At 34.4% G+C, this 19842-nt stretch overlaps 1 protein-coding gene across 1 annotated transcript in view; it reads left to right on the plus strand.

The window, feature by feature from the left end:
• The window catches only part of LOC129983683 (protein NPAT-like), a 45943-nt gene that overhangs the window by 5926 nt on the left and 20175 nt on the right, over positions 1 to 19842 (plus strand). The window contains exons 3-6 of the mRNA XM_056093265.1: positions 491 to 655; positions 741 to 937; positions 4676 to 4880; positions 5268 to 5910. Coding sequence (XP_055949240.1) covers positions 491 to 655; positions 741 to 937; positions 4676 to 4880; positions 5268 to 5910 — 1210 coding nt within the window. The remainder of the gene's footprint in view (positions 1 to 490; positions 656 to 740; positions 938 to 4675; positions 4881 to 5267; positions 5911 to 19842) is intronic.

The raw sequence follows: 19842 nt of genomic DNA on the forward strand, positions 1-19842 counted from the left end.
TTCAGGAATTTGACAAAATTCCCCAGAAACTGTCATTGTACTAATTTAGGATTTTTTTTATATATCAATGTGCATGACCCATAGATATTCCAACTATATTTCTCTACTACTTTTCTTTTCCGTTTAGACATATATTGTAAAATAGAACATTTCAGAGATGAATCGATTTTATCACTTTGAAGTATAATTAATCACTAGAATGCTTTGACATTTTGCTTAAGTATAATTTGAAACATAGTATATTTTAAATAACGTGATATCTTTTATGTGGTAGATATAGCTCTTCTAAGTTGATTTGTGTGATTCAATTATATATTATTCTCAATTATAATGTTTGTTGCATCGAACAAAATCATAAAATTATTGATTACTATTATGTTTTTTGAAATTGAATTTGTTTATAAAATCAAATTAAAAAAGCTTATTAATATTCAGTTTTTAAAAAATCAGAATTGTTTAATTTTTTTTATTTTAATCCTTTTATGTTTAGGTTATTTAAAAGAAGCAAATTGTCTAAAAACATGGGAAAGTTTTTTAGGAGAAAGTATCGATCTTCAAGAACACTGTCGATTGTTACAAAGTGGAAGATCGTGTACTACAAATATCGAAGGAAAATCACTATTGGATATCCTTCATGAATACCGTTTCTTAAAAGGTAAAAGGTAGAAAATATTTTTAATTTTCAGTTATTGGCACTTTTATATGTTTTTTGCTATTAAATATTTTCATTTCATTATTAGATACTGCAGGAAGGAATACAAGAAATGAAACTAATTCAAGTAGTGCCAATTTAAATACTTCACATTTGTATTCAAGTTCAAATAATATAAATACAAGTTCAAGCAATATTAATCTAAATTCAAGCAACATAAATCCAAGTTCAAGCAATATAAATCCAAGTGCTTCCTGTACTGAAAATTTCAAAACTCCTAAAAAAGTGAGTGCAGAAATGTTTCTTGAATTGTATATAATTATCAAAATATGTCTGCAGTCATAATATGCCTTTATTTTAAATTGTTTTACATGTTAGCTTTTAAAAAAATTAATTATTATTATTATTATTTATTTTTTTTGTAATTACTTTTTTTAATGCAATACGAGTTTTTTTTTATTCTCACAAATCTTAACATAAAACCATAGAAAAATTGATATTTTTTCTGATGATTTTTGAAAATTCAGATTGTAAGTGTATTTAAGTAAAACACAAACAAAAAAAAGTTCTTTGGGCCAGTTTTTGGTTCTTAACTTTCTCATAATAATTTGGGATGTTGTTTTCATGTATTTGTTAAAAAGTTATATTACTGCATATAATATTGAAGCATTAAGCTGGTCTTTTTAAATTCTAAAATTTATTTTATTTATCATGTGTGTTAGCTTTAAATAGAAAAACTAAAAAAAATGTGGTAATCGTGGAAAGAATTGGTACCATAATAAAAGTGCTGTGAGAGCTAATTATGATTTTTAAGTTCTTACGAGCCGTATTTTGTTCATGCTCTGTGGAGAAAAATAGTTATTTTATTCTTAAACAATGTAATTTGCTTTGCATTAATAATAATTGAAATATATACAATTAATTTTATTTTTATTATATTAACTGCATGAAGATTAACTGTATTTGTAATGAAATTTTCTGAACTCCTGCACCCCTAGTTTTTACTACTTATAGACCAAAATTGTGGCTTCCTCCCTTTTTATTTCTCTTTTATAAAACTTTCTTATTATTTGGATAAGACTTATTAATATCCCATACTTTCCAGTTGACAAATTTTTCTTACCATGAAAAAGGATAATAATTGTATAAATTTTCCTTTATTTTTATTTCTATTCAAAGATTTTGATAATGGTTTCTGAAAAAAGAAATTGATAACTGTAAATTCTGTTCTTAAATTGTTTGATAAACTTAAAGTTAAACCATAATGAAAATTTATTCATTACAGTTAACAAATATGATAGGCTGATATATAATAGATATATAACAAATAGGCTGTTAAAGTACTTTTTGGGAATGTAGCTTAGAGATCATTAGACCTATTACTTAATAATAATTTAACATGCGTAAAACATTTTATAAATTTGTTAGTGATGCAGTAATTCTTCATCTGTGGCAAAAAAATTTGTGTTTGTCTGAGCCGGTAGGATATTTTCAAAAATTTTCAATTTAAATTAATTTAAGTTTTAGAAATTTTCTGTGTTTCATGTTCATTTTCAAAGGATATTTGCATCTTAATAAAAATTTTAAATTATCTTTTTATTGATGACAGTTTATGGAATTGCAATTTTATTTCCTTAATTATAATTGTTACAGAATATATCTAAACAATGAGGGGAATTAAAGATTAAAATCTTCCTACCTCATCTTCCATTTAATCTAAACTGATATCCATATAATTAATTAATTAATATCAAAACATTTATTTAGGACATAATAAACAAAGAAGAAAGGAATAAAAGTATAATCAGAAGAAGTAAAGAATCATGACAAAACTAGTTTTAAAAGCTAACATTTTACTATCTCTTTTGTAGAGAAATTTTTTTTTTTATAAATATTTGATGATGATATTTCTGTATTATTGTCATTTTTAAATTTATATATGTACTTCTCAAGAAACAGGATCAGCCTATAAAATAACCATATGATGCACAATTAATACTCAATAAAACACTATTTCACTGTTCATATCATAACAGCTATTAAACTTTCAAAATAAATAATAATCATAAATAACATGACACTTCATTTTGATATACAAAAGCGATACTAATCTGACATACTCCAGTTTACTATTACTTAATTTATTCAATCACTCATATTCCAACAAAATAAGGGAGTGTTTTTATACTGCACTGCTTAAGTTTTATGAGTTCAAAAAAAAAAAAAAAAAATCCGCATTTCTTCTAAACTATTAATGTATATATCCCAATAAATAACAAGTAAAAAATATATAACATAAAGAAAATAAATAAAACTTTATATGTAATATTAATTTAAAGTGACAAATTATGATATTTCTAAAATAAATTAATAGGGTAGGTGAAGAGTATTTACATTTATTCGCATCCAGATGAGTTTGTCAAAAGGGATTTTATAGCGATCTCTTGGCCAACTGGCTACAACTGGACTGATTTGCTCCTCGTGGTAATATGGGCAGGAAATTCAAATTAGATAGGGAGAAATAATCGTATTGCACCAGGTTTTGGTTCAGTTAAGTAGCATGGATGTAGCTTCTAGTGGGTTGGTTTCTTTAGCGTGGCCTTGTTTCTCTTGGTAGACTAGCAGGAGTTCCAATAAGGCAAGGAAAGGTTACTCAATATTGCATTTAACTTACAATTCATTTAAGCAATACAGATATGGTTCTTAGCCAGTTTATTCCTTTGGAGAGTGATGATTTGCTTCGCATAAATACATGGGTAGGAATGGTTATGATCAGTTAGATGAGATTTTCCAAACAGATGTGGGATCAGTAGCGACTGTCTTACTTTGGTATGTAACTGTTGGAGAAGTGTCTGTAATTTTCCCCATCTCTTTGATCAACTCTGCAGGTAGCTCTGTTTTCAAAGTTGTTTCTGTTCATCAGATTGAACGTATTTTATTTCTCGATTTTCAAACAAAGGCAACATTTAGCTGACTGCTCATCATTTGGTGTCTGTTATCAGCGTCAGCTGGTGGGAATCTTCTCCAATTTGGCGAGCAGCAATCTAAATATCTTTGACACAAACATGCCCAATAAAACCAAAAAAAAAAAAAAGTTGTCAAAGCACTGTATCACCAGGAATAACACCTCTTGCCAATACATTCACTCCTTCAGATGGATTACTTCAAAAGTGATTAGTGTTTCAGATACTTGTTTAGAAAAACTAAAATTCCTATTTTCGTTCAAGCTTTAAAAATGCTGACTCAAAAACCAGTAAATGGAATTGGCTACTAAAAAAAATAAACCAACAACAAACATCCTTTAATTTTCAATTGAATTTTTTAAAAAAATTAGATGTGATGACACATGCTTAAATTTTACAAAAATAAATATTAATTTTCAAATGCGATGAAACTTCATGAGATGTATTGATATTATACCAATTTATGGACTTTATTCTAAAAAAATAATTATGACAATTTGTTGAATAATAAAATGATTAAAAAAATATGGAATAAAAATTTAAAACATATATTTGAATTCAAATATTCATTATTTATACCTTTATTCAATTTGAATTAGTACATACTGTATGTTTTTTGAATGATAAAATTGTAATTGAATTAGAAAAATATGAGTTCAAATGTTCGTAATTAAACCTTTACACAATTCATGTGATTGGTTAAATAATAAAATTACAGTAAAATGAGGAAATATTTTGGTTTAGTAATCAAAATTGTGCAATTTTTTTAATAGTAAGAATGTTATCAAATGATATATATATATATATATATATATATATATATATATATATATATATATATATATATATATATATATATATATAATATAACATTAAGAATCATTAGCAACATAAATGTGGATGGATGGTGAAAATGTATTTTTATAGAATAGTTCTAGTCTTTCTGAAGTTATTTTCAGAATAAATTCAGTTTTTTCTCCCATTTTAATTATTTTCTTCAGAAATTGTGCTAGAGCTTTCTGTTTCAATTTTAAACACTTTTTGAATTTTTTTTTTCCAGAATAATGCTGAAGCATTTAATAGATTTAAAGTTCATCAAGCTACTCAGTCACAAGCCACAATTCGCTTTGCTCAAGTTGGAAATCGAACTCCACGAAGTATGCAAGCATATCTATCTACTCCTACAAGACAACATTCATCTAGAACACCCAGTCGCTTGCAGGGAGTTTGTGTAACAACTTTAAATTTTGGTACTGGTGCTGAAAGTAAGTTTACAAGATTACTGTATCTGTAATTTTTAAAAACTTATATTTCTTAAAAGGATTTAGTATCTCTCACAAGTATGGAAGCTTTGCTTAGTTTATCACAAGTATCAGTAACAATTATTTTCTACTATCAAAGTCATAGAGGACAGTTATAGTTTTGCAGATTTTTCACTTTAAACATAAAATCTGCTGATAATTAAATTTATAATTTTTTATATTATACTTATGTATTTTTTGTATTATACTTATTATTTAAGTTAATTTGTTTATATATATATATATATATATATATATATATGCTCAAAATGTTCTGATTTTTGTTGAAAAGTTTAATCTTTTATAGTCATCAGAAATTTTGAATATGTTTTACTTTTAATGTCTTTATAGGAAATGAAGAACCCATATCTGTTCATAGAGGAGGCATATTTGATACTCCGAAATCCAGACCATCAGCGAGTGTTTCATCACAAAGACTTTGTTATTCTGATACTATAAAAAGAAGACCTGTTATGATCAGTAAATTGGTGCAAACAGAAACTGTAAATACATCTCAGGTAGTTATTGACAACACAAATTGTCAAACTTCATCTAATTCACCTTCTCATCAGATACTTTCAGAGAGAGCATCTACTGAAAGCTCTCATCAGTTGACAAATTCTGTAAATTCTGCTAATTATTGTGGAGAAAATCAAATACAATCAAATCCTGAGTCTAGAAACTCTTTAACAAACTCTGAGGAGAATCTGAATGACTCAAGGTTGATGCTGCTAGAAAATAAGACTACTGCTAATACTGCTGTAGTGAACCAAACAATTGTCTTCACTTCCACCGAAATCAGAACAAGTGGAGATAATGAAAGTTCTGTCACACCTCAGTATGATATTGAACCACCTCCTTATGCTAGAGCCCCAAATACTAATTCTCCTAGATTGATTCTGTCTTTTGATCGATCTCAAGTTTCTTCTTTGACAACACCAATGAAGGACAGAAGGCACTGGACTGAAGAGTTCGCATCACCCAAAAGAAAAGGGTAAGATTTTTTTTAATAAATGTACCTAGTATTGCTGGTAAAAAGATATATAATAGTTTAAGATACATTCTGTAAAATTTATCACTTACTAGTTATATACCTGGTATTACTCAGAATTAGTATCCTTTTGTGTATAATATTTTTCTTTGATTCTACTTTGATATAAAATATTATAATACACAAAATCTTTTATTATCAGAAGTTTTTTTTAATCAAAAGAAATATCAATTGAATCGGGATATTAGAAAAAAAATGCCTTTATCTGAAGCATAAGGAATATTTTAAAGAATAATTTTAAGCAATTAATTAAATAGTTAATTTTTCATTGACACAAAAACATAAAAATAAACTTAGTTTGAAAGTCAAACATCTTTAATTTGCCCGCAATAGTTTTATTTTTCTTGCCTTCGTTTCAGTTTGAGCGATTGTTTTTAGCTTACTTTTAAGCATAATTAATTAACTCTTTTAAAAACAATTATTAATGCTTGTATTAAAATAATATATTTAAAATGGTTGTAAAGTAATTCAAAATGGAAAAAAGAAAAACGTTGGTTAATTTATATTGTTACGAATTCTGTAAATTGGTGTAATTTGTCTTATGATAATGAATGTTATATGTATCCCATTGTATTTCAATAGCAAGTCGCCAAATTGGCGAGATATTGGCTCATTGGCGATGTTTTAGGCAACTAATTTTTGTTGCCAAATTTGGCGACATTTCGCCAAGTTTGGCGGCGGAAGTTGGAAACCTTGGCGACAGAGAGAATTTTCTAGAGGGATCCTGATTTCTTGAATTCTCCCCAAGGTTCTGGATTTTTCTAATATGACATAACTTCCTGTTAGTGACGTCACTTCCGGCAGAGAGCATATAAAAACAAGCACGAAAGATTAGGAGTTGTATTGGAGCCTTAGACAGCAAGCAAGCTGTAGGCTGGTGACTGAGCTATTGAATGCGCAGTGTTATTCTTGTAGTCTTCGTTAAATAAATAGCTTTATTTATTTTTTTAAAAGGATTCTGCTTATTGAATTTACTCTAAGCACATCGCAGGAAATTCGTAACAAATTGGCGTCAGAAGTGGGATCGAATAGTGAAGATAAAGGAAAATGGCTGATCTTCATCGAGAATCTCTGTCGAAACTCACTGTGGCCGCATTGAAAGACGAACTGTCGGCGAGGAATTTGCCCACATCAGGACTGAAAGATGACTTGATCGAACGTCTTCGAGAAGCTCTTGAAAGAGAGCAAAGTTGTGGTGGTATATCCGACAACGTTGGTGAAACGAATGAGCAGAGTAAGAAAGCTGCGGAAGAAAAGCAAAAGGAAGAATCCGCATTGGAAGACAAATTAACGCAACTTTTGTCATTCATGACAGAAATGAAAGCTGGACAAGTTGAAATGAAAGCAGGACAAGTCGAAATGAAAGCAGGACAAGCAGAAATGAAATCTGAGATGAAGGAAATTAATAACGCCGTGAAGGTAGCCAATGCTAAAGTAGAGGAATTTGAAGGAAGATTAGAAGAAATGGAAAAGAAATTTGAGAAATTGAAGCAAGAAATGGAAGTTCAAGTTACTGAAGAATCAAGAGAGTCCTATGAAACTCCTCAAGAATTTGGATTGGCTACTGCAAATCAATCTCAAAATGCTCGATATATGCCTGTTGTCAACAGACCCTGTATGAAATTACTGCCGTATGACGGACAAACATCTTGGCAGGTGTATAAGACGCAGTTCGCCATTGTCGCAGAAGCTAATGGCTGGGATCCAATTACCAAAGCTCGCCAATTGGCTTCTTCTCTCCGAGCCGAAGCTGCAAATATACTGAGGACCATTCCCGATAATGAACAGTTAAATTTTGATGCTCTTTCAAGTGCCCTAGAGTTGCGTTTTGGCGAGAAATGCCTGAAGGATTATAGCCGACTTCAGTTAAAGACTCGCCAACAAAACCCTTCAAGAGCTCGCAATGGACATTGAAAAGCTGTCCCACCTCGCCTTCTCCGATTGTCCTACTGAAGTAAGAGAGACTTTAGCTGTGCAGTATTTCGTCGATGGCGTCAGAGACGTAGAAATACAAAAGGCACTACGAATGGCGGAAACTAAGGATCTGAAGTCCGCTTTAGTCTACGCGATCAAGTTTGAAGCGGCACAACAAGCATCGAGAAGGGATCGTCACTTTATCAGAGGGGCGGAGGTGAAACGAGATGAGGATCCTTTACTTAAAGTTATGACACAACTGTTAGAGGAGTTCCGGGGGATGAAGCAGAGGTCTGGAGAGGAGACAGGCAAATTTAAAAGAAACAACGCCCGTTGCTGGAAATGTGGAGCAGAAGGCCATCTCCAAAGGCAATGCCAGGCTCGCCAAGATCAACGGCCTAGGAGCCTGTCGAGGAATAATACTCAGGAAAACTAGGTAGTGGCGGTCTCGCGGGGCGGAGGTTGCCAGAGAATGAAAAGCCCCATTTTGAAGTGTTACAAATTTCATCAAGCAGCGAGAATGGACTGTTTATTGAAGCGAATGTAAATGGATTTCTGTGTCGAATGGTCGTTGACACAGGGGCCAATGTCACCATTTTGCGCCAAGATTTAGCACAACAACTTGGCGTAAAAATTCTTCGGACACCGCCCTGCGTTACCCTTCAGACCGTGAAAGGGGATAAAATCCCCATTATTGGCAAGATGCATATAACAATTAAGTTTGGAAATGTGTTATATGGCCATACCGTGTTTGTAGCCGAAATCACCGACATTTTTATACTCGGTTTGGACTTCTTAACAAAACATAATTTTGTAATTGACTTTGAGAATAATGTGCTACGCTCAAATTCGGAAGATGTAGCGTTATTCCAGTTAGGAGCTGTTGAAAGAGAACCGTGTCATCGAATAACTTGTAAAAGTGATATTACTATTCCAGCTCGAATTGAGATGCTTGTAAGAGGGGCCGCTGAGAAAAGTCAAAACTTTCGACATGGTCTAACTGAATTTCCGGACTCTGAAAATTTTCCAAAAGGTGTATTGGTTGCTTCCGCACTGGTAGATCTTTCGAAGGAAACTGTACCAGTCAGAGTTGTTAATCTAACTGGTAATCCTAAAACAATCAGGAAAGGCGACGTATTAGCAACATGTGCTCCAGTCACCTGTATACAGAAACATCCGGAAATCATGTCGAAAAAGCCTACTAAAGAACTCGAACTGAATCTGTTGAAGCCCACTGAATTGAATGAGGAACAGAAAAGTGTAGCATGGATGCTTATTGACGAATACGAGGAACTGTTTTCCTGTACATCTGGTGACCTCGGGAGAACGAAATTGGTTCAACATCGAATTGAAACTGGGAATCACTCTCCTATTAAACAGAATCCCCGAAGACTACCAATTGCTAAGACAACAGAAGTTAAAGATCTACTAAGGGACATGCAGGAACGAGATGTCATCGAGCCTTCGTCGAGTCCCTGGGCTTCTCCCATCGTGTTAGCCCGAAAGAAAGATGGATCTACGAGATTTTGTGTAGACTATCGACGGCTCAATGATGTCACAAAAAAGGACAGTTATCCACTTCCACGAATCGATGACACGTTAGACATTCTTAGCGGAAACAAGTGGTTCTCTACCTTGGATTTGAAAAGCGGTTATTGGCAAATAGAGATACATCCTGAAGACCGTGAAAAGACAGCATTCACGACAGGAGGACAAGGACTTTGGCAGTTTAAGGTCATGCCGTTTGGTCTCTGTAATGCACCAGCTACCTTCGAACGCCTCATGGAGACAGTGTTGAACGGACTCACTTCTGAAGCTTGCCTTGTTTATTTAGACGACATCATCATTGTAGGGAAAAGTTTCGAGGAACACCTCAGCAACCTTGAAAAATTGAAAGAGGCCAAATTGAAGCTAAACCCCTCCAAATGCAACTTATTCCGTCACGAGGTGAATTATCTGGGTCACATAATTTCTGCTGATGGTGTTAGAACTAATCCACAGAAAGTGTCAGCTGTAAAAGACTGGAGGCGCCCTAAAAATGTGCATGAGCTTAGAAGTTTTCTCGGTCTGTGCACATATTACAGAAGATTTGTTAAAGGATTTTCTTCAATCGCGAGACCTCTCCACAGGCTGACTGAAAACAAACAGAAGTTCTTGTGAACAGACGAATGCGAGGAAGCATTTAATAGCTTGAAGGCATCTCTAACATCGTCTCCCATTCTAGTTTATCCGGATCCCGAAAAGCAATTCATTCTTGACACGGACGCAAGCCATGAAAGTGTCGGAGCAGTTTTATCCCAAGAAATTAACGGCCAAGAACATGTCATCGCATACTGGAGCAAGTGTCTTTCAAAGCCTGAAAGAAATTACTGCGTCACCAGAAAAGAATTACTGGCCATTGTAAAAGCTGTTGAGAACTTTCATAGTCATCTTTACGGTCGGAAGTTTCTGCTCCGAACGGATCATGCGTCCCTGACATGGCTTTTAAATTTTAAGAACACCGAAGGCCAGATAGCTAGATGGATTCAGAAACTTGAAGAGTACGATTTCGAGATCAAACATCGCAAGGGGTCCCTTCATGGTAATGCTGACGCCTTATCAAGAAGACCATGCTCGAATGCTTGTTCTTACTGCACTACAGTCGAGAAGAAATATGACATGATAACACCTGTCATTCGTCAAATAAAGGATTCGGTATCGACACAAATAGACTGTTGGAGCGATAAAGAAGTCAGAGAAGCTCAACTTACGGATCCCGACATAAAACCTATCTTGGAACTTCTTGAATCATCTAGCACTAGACCCAGTTGGCAAGATATCTCCAGCTATCGTCCGGATAGCAAACGCTATTGGGCTCTCTGGGATTCACTCCATATTCGTAATGGTATATTATACAGAAAATGGGAGTCTGAGGATGGCAAAACATCAAAATGGCAATTAGTACTCCCACGATCAAGAATACCGGAAGTGTTGGAACAATTACACAGTAGTCCAACCGGAGGTCATTTTGGAATATTGAAGACCATCCAAAAGGTTCGGGAGCGGTTTTTCTGGAGCAAAGTAAGAGATGACGTAGAAAGATGGTGCAAGTCCTGCGATGCATGTGGGGCCCGAAAAGGACCCAAAACACGATGCCGTGGAAAATTACGGCGCTATAATGTAGGGGCACCATTTGAAAGAATCGCGTTGGACATCTTAGGGCCTCTCCCACGTTCAAATGATGGCTACAAATACATCTTAGTTGTCAAGGATTATTTTACCAAGTGGCCCGAGGCTTACCCGATCGCTGATCAAGAAGCTACAACAGTTGCCGAAGTATTACTGCAGAACTGGATTTCTCGCTATGGGACGCCCCTTCAGATGCACTCTGATCAAGGCAGAAATTTCACTTCTGCTGTATTCAAGGCACTTTGTGTCCTTCTTCAGATTGATAAGACACAAACTACCCCCTTACATCCCCAGTCAGACGGCATGGTTGAGAGATTTAATAGAACGATCTTAAACCATCTCTCTATCCACGTTTCCATGAATCAACAAGACTGGGATCGGAAGCTTCCTATGTTCCTGCTTGCCTATCGAAGTGCCGTCCATGAAACCACTGGATTCACTCCCTCCCAGATGCTCTTCGGTCGTGAACTCCGTCTGCCCTGTGATCTCCTGTTTGGGCGCCCTCCTGATGTGCCTTCTCCTGAAGAATATGTCCATGAACTACAGGAACGTTTAGAAAGTGTGCACGAGTTCGCCCGTAATCGGATCGACATCGCAACGGAAAAGATGAAGACCAGGTACGACACGAGAGCTACAGGACATGAATTTCACGAAGGTGACAAGGTTTGGTTTTGGAACCCGATTCGACGAAAAGGACTTTCTCCAAAGTTACAGACAAATTGGGACGGTCCATATACAGTCCTAAAAAGACTAAATGACGTTGTGATTCGTATCCAAAAATCTAAGAACTCAAGGCCTAGGGTAGTGCATTGTGATCGGCTGGCCCCTTATTTTTGTAACTCTAGGGACGAAACTAGCTGATCGAAAGAGCCACTTATATGCTTGTATGTAACTGTGTACTGTCGACCATTGTATATACTTGTAAATAATTTTTACCTATTCAAGGATTGTACTGCCCGGGACGTGCAGTCCTTGAGAGGGGGGCAATGTTACGAATTCTGTAAATTGGTGTAATTTGTCTTATGATAATGAATGTTATATGTATCCCATTGTATTTCAATAGCAAGTCGCCAAATTGGCGAGATATTGGCTCATTGGCGATGTTTTAGGCAACTAATTTTTGTCGCCAAATTTGGCGACATTTCGCCAAGTTTGGCGACGGAAGTTGGAAACCTTGGCGACAGAGAGAATTTTCTAGAGGGATCCTGATTTCTTGAATTCTCTCCAAGGTTCTGGATTTTTCTAATATGACATAACTTCCTGTTAGTGACGTCACTTCCGGCAGAGAGCATATAAAAACAAGCACGAAAGATTAGGAGTTGTATTGGGGTTGTTGTATACGAGTCGGTGGTGGTAGTCGAAAGCAGGCTGTGATTTTCACTTGATTTTGTTTGAAGTCATTCTCGTGTTAGCTTCCGTCATGAACGGTAGCGTTTGCGAAGAAGGTGGAAAACGCAGATGCGCGGAGACGAATGAAGAAATGATCATTGATGGCAATCATAGTGATCTGCCTCAAACTAAAGAGAAATACACTTGCATCCATTGCAAGGAAAGATTGATGATCCGCGATGCGGTAAAAGTCCTAAGACTTGAAATTGAAGGTATCAACCAAGCCACAAGGCATGCCAAGAGGGAGCAGATTGATTATGCTCACCCGCATCTTGCAGCCATGGAGTCTAGAAGAAAACAAGCGATTCAGGAGATGGAGACCCTTCTGGGTAAGATGAACCTTGTTAGTTCTTGTCAGGACTCGAAATGTGAACACTCTAAGGAACCCTCCCTGAACCTGAGTAATGATAATTTCGTCTCTCCAACAAAGAGGAAACTTGCCAGAAATAAACCGGAACCCCCTAAAAATGTAATTAACATAAGCAATAAATTTCAAGTCCTCAATAATATTCCAGTTGAAAATGAAACTCCCAACACTGCAGAACATAAAATACCACCAATAATGTTGAAATATGCAGATAACTTTAATGAAATTTTATCCCAAATTGCCAAAACCTGCGGCAAAACTGTCAACAAACTGAATAAAGGGTTCATAAAAATATTCCCAGAATCGACTGATCAACACAAAGCCATTCAAAATTTCTGCAGGCAGCAGGGTTATGATTATTATATCATAACCCCCCAAAACAAAAGACCATTAAAAGCAGTCATCAAAGGGCTCCCCCATGAATACGACACAAAAATAATAGCTCAAAACCTAGTTGATAGTGGTTTCCCAGTGACTAGGGTTGTTCAACTTACCCAGCTAAGAACTAACAGACCTCTTCCATTTTATATGGTTGAACTTAATAAAACTGAAAAAGCTGAGGAAATCTTTAAAATAGAACATCTGGATTACCTTAGTATCACAGTAGAGCCCTACAGAGGTAGCAACCTAGTCTCGCAATGTTATCGTTGCAACTTTTTTCACCATGCAGCGAATAACTGCAACATAAAGCCCAGATGTCTGAAGTGTGGCGAAAGCCACGAAACTAATGCTTGCGTGATAAAAGAAAAAATTGAAACGCCAACTTGCATCAATTGCGGCAAACAAGGGCACATAGCATCTTACCGCGGCTGCGAGGCCTTCCCAAAAATTCAGTCTGCGAGAAAAAATCGGGACAACTATTTTCACAAAAACCAAGCTCTGATCAGGCCAAATGTCAGTTTTGCAGGTCTTTTTAAAAACACAAGCCATCATGAGATAGTGCCTCCATTACACTCTTACCACACAAGCCCACCAGAGCTGGCGCCACAAACCTATGGTCACAAACAAGCCAACAACATCGTTTTAGAAGGCAATGATTTCGCTGACATTATAGAAGCAATGAAAGAACTGAAAAAGCTAACGACCGAGTACCCTTTACTCTTTTCACAGCTTAAAAAACTAAAAACCGCAAACACTGTTATGGAAAAACTGGATATACTCATGAAGGCATTCGATAACCCAAGTCTACCTGTCACTAACTAGTTTTTTCCTGCAATAGCCTTCGCATAGTCTATTGAAACGCAAATGGCATTAACAATAAAATAATTGACCTTCGTAATTTTGTAAATAAGTATAACCCCGATGTAATCCTACTGCAAGAAACCCACCTTAGACCACAAAGAAAAATTTTCCTGGCAAACTATTTCTCATATTACAGTTACAGAGCTAACCAGGCTGGCGGCGGTACTGCAATTTTAATTAAAAATGGTTTACCTCACAGTGAGGTCCCCCCACCTTTACTACAACATGTAGAAGCTAGCGTGGTAAAATTAAATTTTAAAAATCAAGATCCAATAACCTTAATCTCTATTTATATCCCCCCTAGTGCAGATAATTCCAATTTTATTTTCGACATCGAAATCCTGATGCAAACAGGACCTAATCAAATAATTTGCGGAGACTTTAACGCTCACCACGTTAGCTGGGATTGTAAGCGTAACTGCCCAAAAGGTAATTCCCTAAAATCATTCGCCCTTCAGGCCGGATTAGACATTATAGCACCGTCCACTCCCACTAGATTTGGGCCTCAGTCAGCCAATACAATAGACCTCACCTTAATTAAAGACTTCCTGTACCCATATGAAATTCACTCCTTACCTGAACTTAGCTCTGACCATAATCCCATCTTATTAAATTTTTTCTTTAAATATTCCCTGCCCAATAATCTTAATAAATTTAAAACAAACTGGAATAATTTTAAATTAACCCTCAGTCAATCAGAAACCCCAAACATTGATGAATTTACAAACCCAGATAAACTTGACCATTTTGTAAACATCTTCGAATCGCAAATTATTAATGCAAAAAATCTAGCCTCCACCCCCATTATAAATAGTCAAAATTTTATTGACCCTAAAATTAGAGACCTAATCAGGGACAGGAACTTTGCCAGGAAAAATTTTCAAAAAACCAGAGACCCAGTCTTCAAGAGACTAATGAACCAAATTAATAAGGAAATTGAAAAACTTGATAATAAAATCCAAAGCAATGAATTTATACACAAATTAATTAGTGTTAACACAGAAGACGGATCAATCTGGAAACTTGTCAAAACTTTTAAAAGTAAAAAACAAAAAATTCCGGCCCTTAAAGGCCCTGCTAGTATTGCAATAACTGATAAAGAAAAAGCAAACTGCCTGGCTGCTAGCCTTGAGAAACAATTTCAACTTAATGAATTGAGCAATTTCACCACAGAACATAATGTAAATAATACAGTCAAAGGCTTTCTCGACTCATTGCCACAAAAATTTATTGATATTCCCCCTCCCTTAACTGATGAATTAAAGGATCATATTAAAAAACTTAATATCAAAAAAGCCCCTGGCCTTGACAGTTTTAACAACAAAATGTTAAAAACACTTTGGACAATTACCTAAAATTTTTAATTAATATAATTCATAGCATTCTCAAATTAGGATATTTTCCCATGTCATGGAAAACAGCTGCAGTTATCCCCATATTAAAACCAGGAAAAGACCCAACTGATCCCTGCAGTTATAGACCCATATCCCTACTCTCTTCTGTCAGCAAAATTGCTGAACAGATAATTCTCAATAGATTAAATAATTACCTAGAAGAACATAATATACTAACACCTGAACAATTTGGATTTCGCCGTAACCTATCTACAACCCACCAATTAATTAGAGCAGTAGAATTCATTGAGGAAGGTTTTGAAAATAAACAAAAAACTGCAGCGGTTTTCCTTGACATTCAGAAAGCTTTTGACAGAGTTTGGCAAGATGGTCTTATATACAAGCTAATTAATTACAACATACCCCCACATCTTATCAAAATTATAATTTCTTACCTCAGTTACAGATCCTTTAAAATCAAGATAAACAATGAATTTTCGGAAGTAAAACCTATTCTTGCAGGTGTACCTCAAGGATCTAAACTAGGGCCAATTTTATTTTCCTTGTTTATTAATGATATCCCCAAGCAATTTAACACTATGTTGTGCATGTACGCTGATGACACTGCAATACTAGCTAGAAACAAAAATCAAAATTTCATTACCATAGCTTTAAACCGACATATTAAATCTCTTGAGGACTGGTTCGTCGAATGGAAAATTGAAATAAATGCTAGTAAAACTGAAGCTATAGTTTTTAATAAAAATAACTGTAAAAAGAATTTCTCCCCAGTTAAAATTAAAAATCAAACTGTCCCGTGGTCTAAGGAATGCAAATATTTAGGTGTTATTCTAGATAGTAAATTAACTTGGAAACCCCACTTTATTTACACAGCTAAAAAGTTTCGAGACCTAACTCGTAAATTTTATCCCTTAATTTCTCGAAACTCCAAAATGAGTAGACAAAATAAAATGCTTATTTACTCTGCCTACTTGCGTCCAGTATTAACTTATGCCTGCCCTGTGTGGGGATATGCTGCCAAGACTAATCTTAGACTTATTGAACGCCAGCAAAATAACTTAATTAGAAATTTCTGCAATATGAAATACTACATGCCCAATACAAATATGTACTTATGCCTAGACTATCCCCCTCTTAAAAAATTCATTAAAATTCTAGCCACTAACTTCTTTAAAAACATGGATAAGAATGAAAATGAAGCAATAGCTAAAATCCCTAAATATAAACCATCTTCAAACTCTAGAAGACCCCGTAATATACTACTTTAATTTATCTCAGCCCCTTAGTTTTTCTTCCTAACTTTTATTTTTTCAAACTCAAATTATACTGTATCTCAATAGCCAATTCTAGCTCACAAGCAGTAAAAACTTACTAAGCCCAACGGCAGCGTACACCCCCCTTCCCACCCTCACCCTAATATCAGACAATCACAATGAGTCCTGACACTCGTCATCTCCAAATTTCGTCGAAGACGGCCACGGCAAAGTATAGACAGCTAAGCACTGTGAAGTCTCTCCTTACCGGGGATAAGCCCCTGCCGGGGCTAGGCGCCCCGTTAACCCAACCATCAAGCTAGGAGTTGTATTGGAGCCTTAGACAGCAAGCAAGCTGTAGGCTGGTGACTGAGCTATTGAATGCGCAGTGTTATTCTTGTAGTCTTCGTTAAATAAATAGCTTTATTTATTTTTTTAAAAGGATTCTGCTTATTGAATTTACTCTAAGCACATCGCAGGAAATTCGTAACAATATGTAATATTGAATATTTAATTAATTTTTGTTCTTGGAAAATTTATCTGTATTCTTGCTTTTAAACTTTGTAATAAGTGAATGAAATTTGTTTGAATTTAGCCTAGCTGTTTAAGAGGAGATGTGGAGCATACATTTATAGTCACAATTGGCTTTTATTTACATTAAGATCTTTAATCATATTTGTAATTTGAAATTCCGCATTATTTAGTAATTTCCCTTGTATTACAACTACTAGATAATTTTATGCCTTTCTAATATCACACTTCCTCTGTTTACAAAAGTGCACTGCTATGAAAATAAAAATAAAGATTAAAATTATATTTACTGTACATAATTATTTTAGGAAAGTAGGGATAATTTGTAAAAGCAATTAATATGTTGCATATCATTATATAACTTTCCATAAAATAATTTTGTGTAAAAACTAAAAACCTGAAGCATTGTACTAACTTATGAGTCTGCTGATTTCAAAATAGGTATGAGTAAAACCTAAGAATAATATTTGAAGCAAAATGTAATTTTCATTTTTATAATTGGATTGAAATTAATATGTCTTAAAATGAGGTTTTTCAGAAATGCTTTTAAATATTTGTGATATTATTTAGTGTTTCTACTCACAATTTGAGAAAATCTGTGGGATATTTCATTAATATTCTAATAAATATGCCAGAATATTTCATTATCACATAAATATTGGGCAAATGAATGATATCACTCATGCTGAATTATTTCAGAATTTAAACTTCATGGTGAAGTAAATATTCAAAGGGTGTTCAAATGAAAAGATAAAAAACGACACTGTGGGTATAAATGAAGACATTGTTCAAAGTATTTACCATATTCATGAGTACAGCGATCCCATTGATTAACGAGCCAAAGGATTCCTTGTTCCCAGAATTCCTGTTGCTGGGAAGAGACCCAGTCCTTCACAGCGTCCTTGAGTTCGCCGTTCAAATTGAAGTGCTTTCTTTTCAGATGTTTTTTCAGAACCATTAACTCTGATGTGTACTGTGAGACATTCCGAAGACTATGCAGGTCCATCAAAAACAAAAGACCGGGGCTATTCACGGAGAGTGTGGTTCTGCTCCATAATAATCTGCGTCCACATGACTCCAAGGTCACACATGCGGAAGTGGCCAAGTTCAAGTGGGAGCAGCTCAATCATCCGCCATACAGTCCTTACATGTCGCCCTGCAATTTTCATGTGTTTGGTCTCCTGAAAAAACATCTGAAAGGGAAGCACTTCAACTCGGACAGCGAACTCAAGGACACTGTGAAGGGCTGGGTCTCGTCACAGCCACAGGAATTCTGGGAACAAGGAATCCTACGGCTCGTTAATCAATGGGATCATTGTGCTTAGGCCTATGGTGTATACGAATGAAGTTTTCATTTATATACACGGTGTCGTTTCGTACCTTTTCATTTGAACACCCCTTATAATATATCTGTGTGTGCGTAAACATAATTTTGCAGGTTCTTGATTGAAAAAAAATGAACCTTTAGAATAAATTTCAATTTATTTTACAATGGGAACTATAACTTGTTCAAAAGCAAGAAAGTCAGAGCACATTTGTTCACGTCAGAACAAAAGAGCAGAGTGCCAGAAACTTTTTTCTTTAGTGATTAACCCATTCAGGACTATGTGACATGATTATTTCTTCACAGCTCATGATATCATATATGAGATAAGCTTTTCCCACTCCAGGAACCCATGATCAATTATATGTGATTTCAATCTGGATGATTGATTTTATTTAAATTTTTAAATGACACTAGATGGCGATTGAAGTCCGTTATAGTTTTGAAGTATATTTCACAGTGTTGACCTTCAATATATGCTTTTGGTTCTATGCTTTTTTTTTAATCTTTCTTTTTTTTTTTTACTTGATTCAAGTTATTAAAACATAAGCAATGGCATGTTTTCGGTTCTTTTGGGAGGATTGGGCATTTTAAGGGCCATGATTTATTTTGCTCAGGGTTTAATATTTGTTTTCGTGGATATAGTTAAAAGTTGAGTGTTATGCTTATTTCATTTATTTCTATTAATGTTATAGTCTCTATATTAATACATATTTAATAGTAGTATATTACAAATATTACTTGTAAAATTGAAGTCATTACATTAAAATAATGATTTCATATGATTTTTTTTTTTGTAAAATTAAGCTTAACTGCAAGAATTAGAAATTGTTAGAAATAAAAAAATGATAATCAGACCAGGAAATAAGATGAAATTTTAGAAGGAAATAACGATAGTATTTAGCATGGGCTAATTTAAGATAAAAATTAGGAAATGATTAGGACTTAAATTAAATTATCATTATGTACATACATACATATTTTTTTTTAAAAAATCTTTTTTTTTTTTTTTTTTTTTTTTTTTTTCTAATTACACTTTTGACTTTTTAATTATATCTTATATTGGAACTGAAAGTTTGTTTCAGCATCCATATTTTAGGAAAACTTTAGTTTTTCACTGTATCTTTTAGGTCTTATTATCTATTCCTTTTTCTTCTCATATTGTTTGCAGCATGTTTGTACTTTAATTTTTTTTTTTTTTAATTCAACAGTCGAATTTGTTTTTGACCTGGATAAAATGGGGGGGGGGGGATAAAAAAAGCAATTTTTTCTGTAGTTTTTCTTTAAAATTAATTTATTATATAATAATACAATGAGTAAAATGTAGATATG

The sequence above is a fragment of the Argiope bruennichi genome, chromosome 9, assembly GCF_947563725.1.
Source record: "Argiope bruennichi chromosome 9, qqArgBrue1.1, whole genome shotgun sequence".
In the NCBI taxonomy this organism is placed as follows: domain Eukaryota; kingdom Metazoa; phylum Arthropoda; class Arachnida; order Araneae; family Araneidae; genus Argiope; species Argiope bruennichi.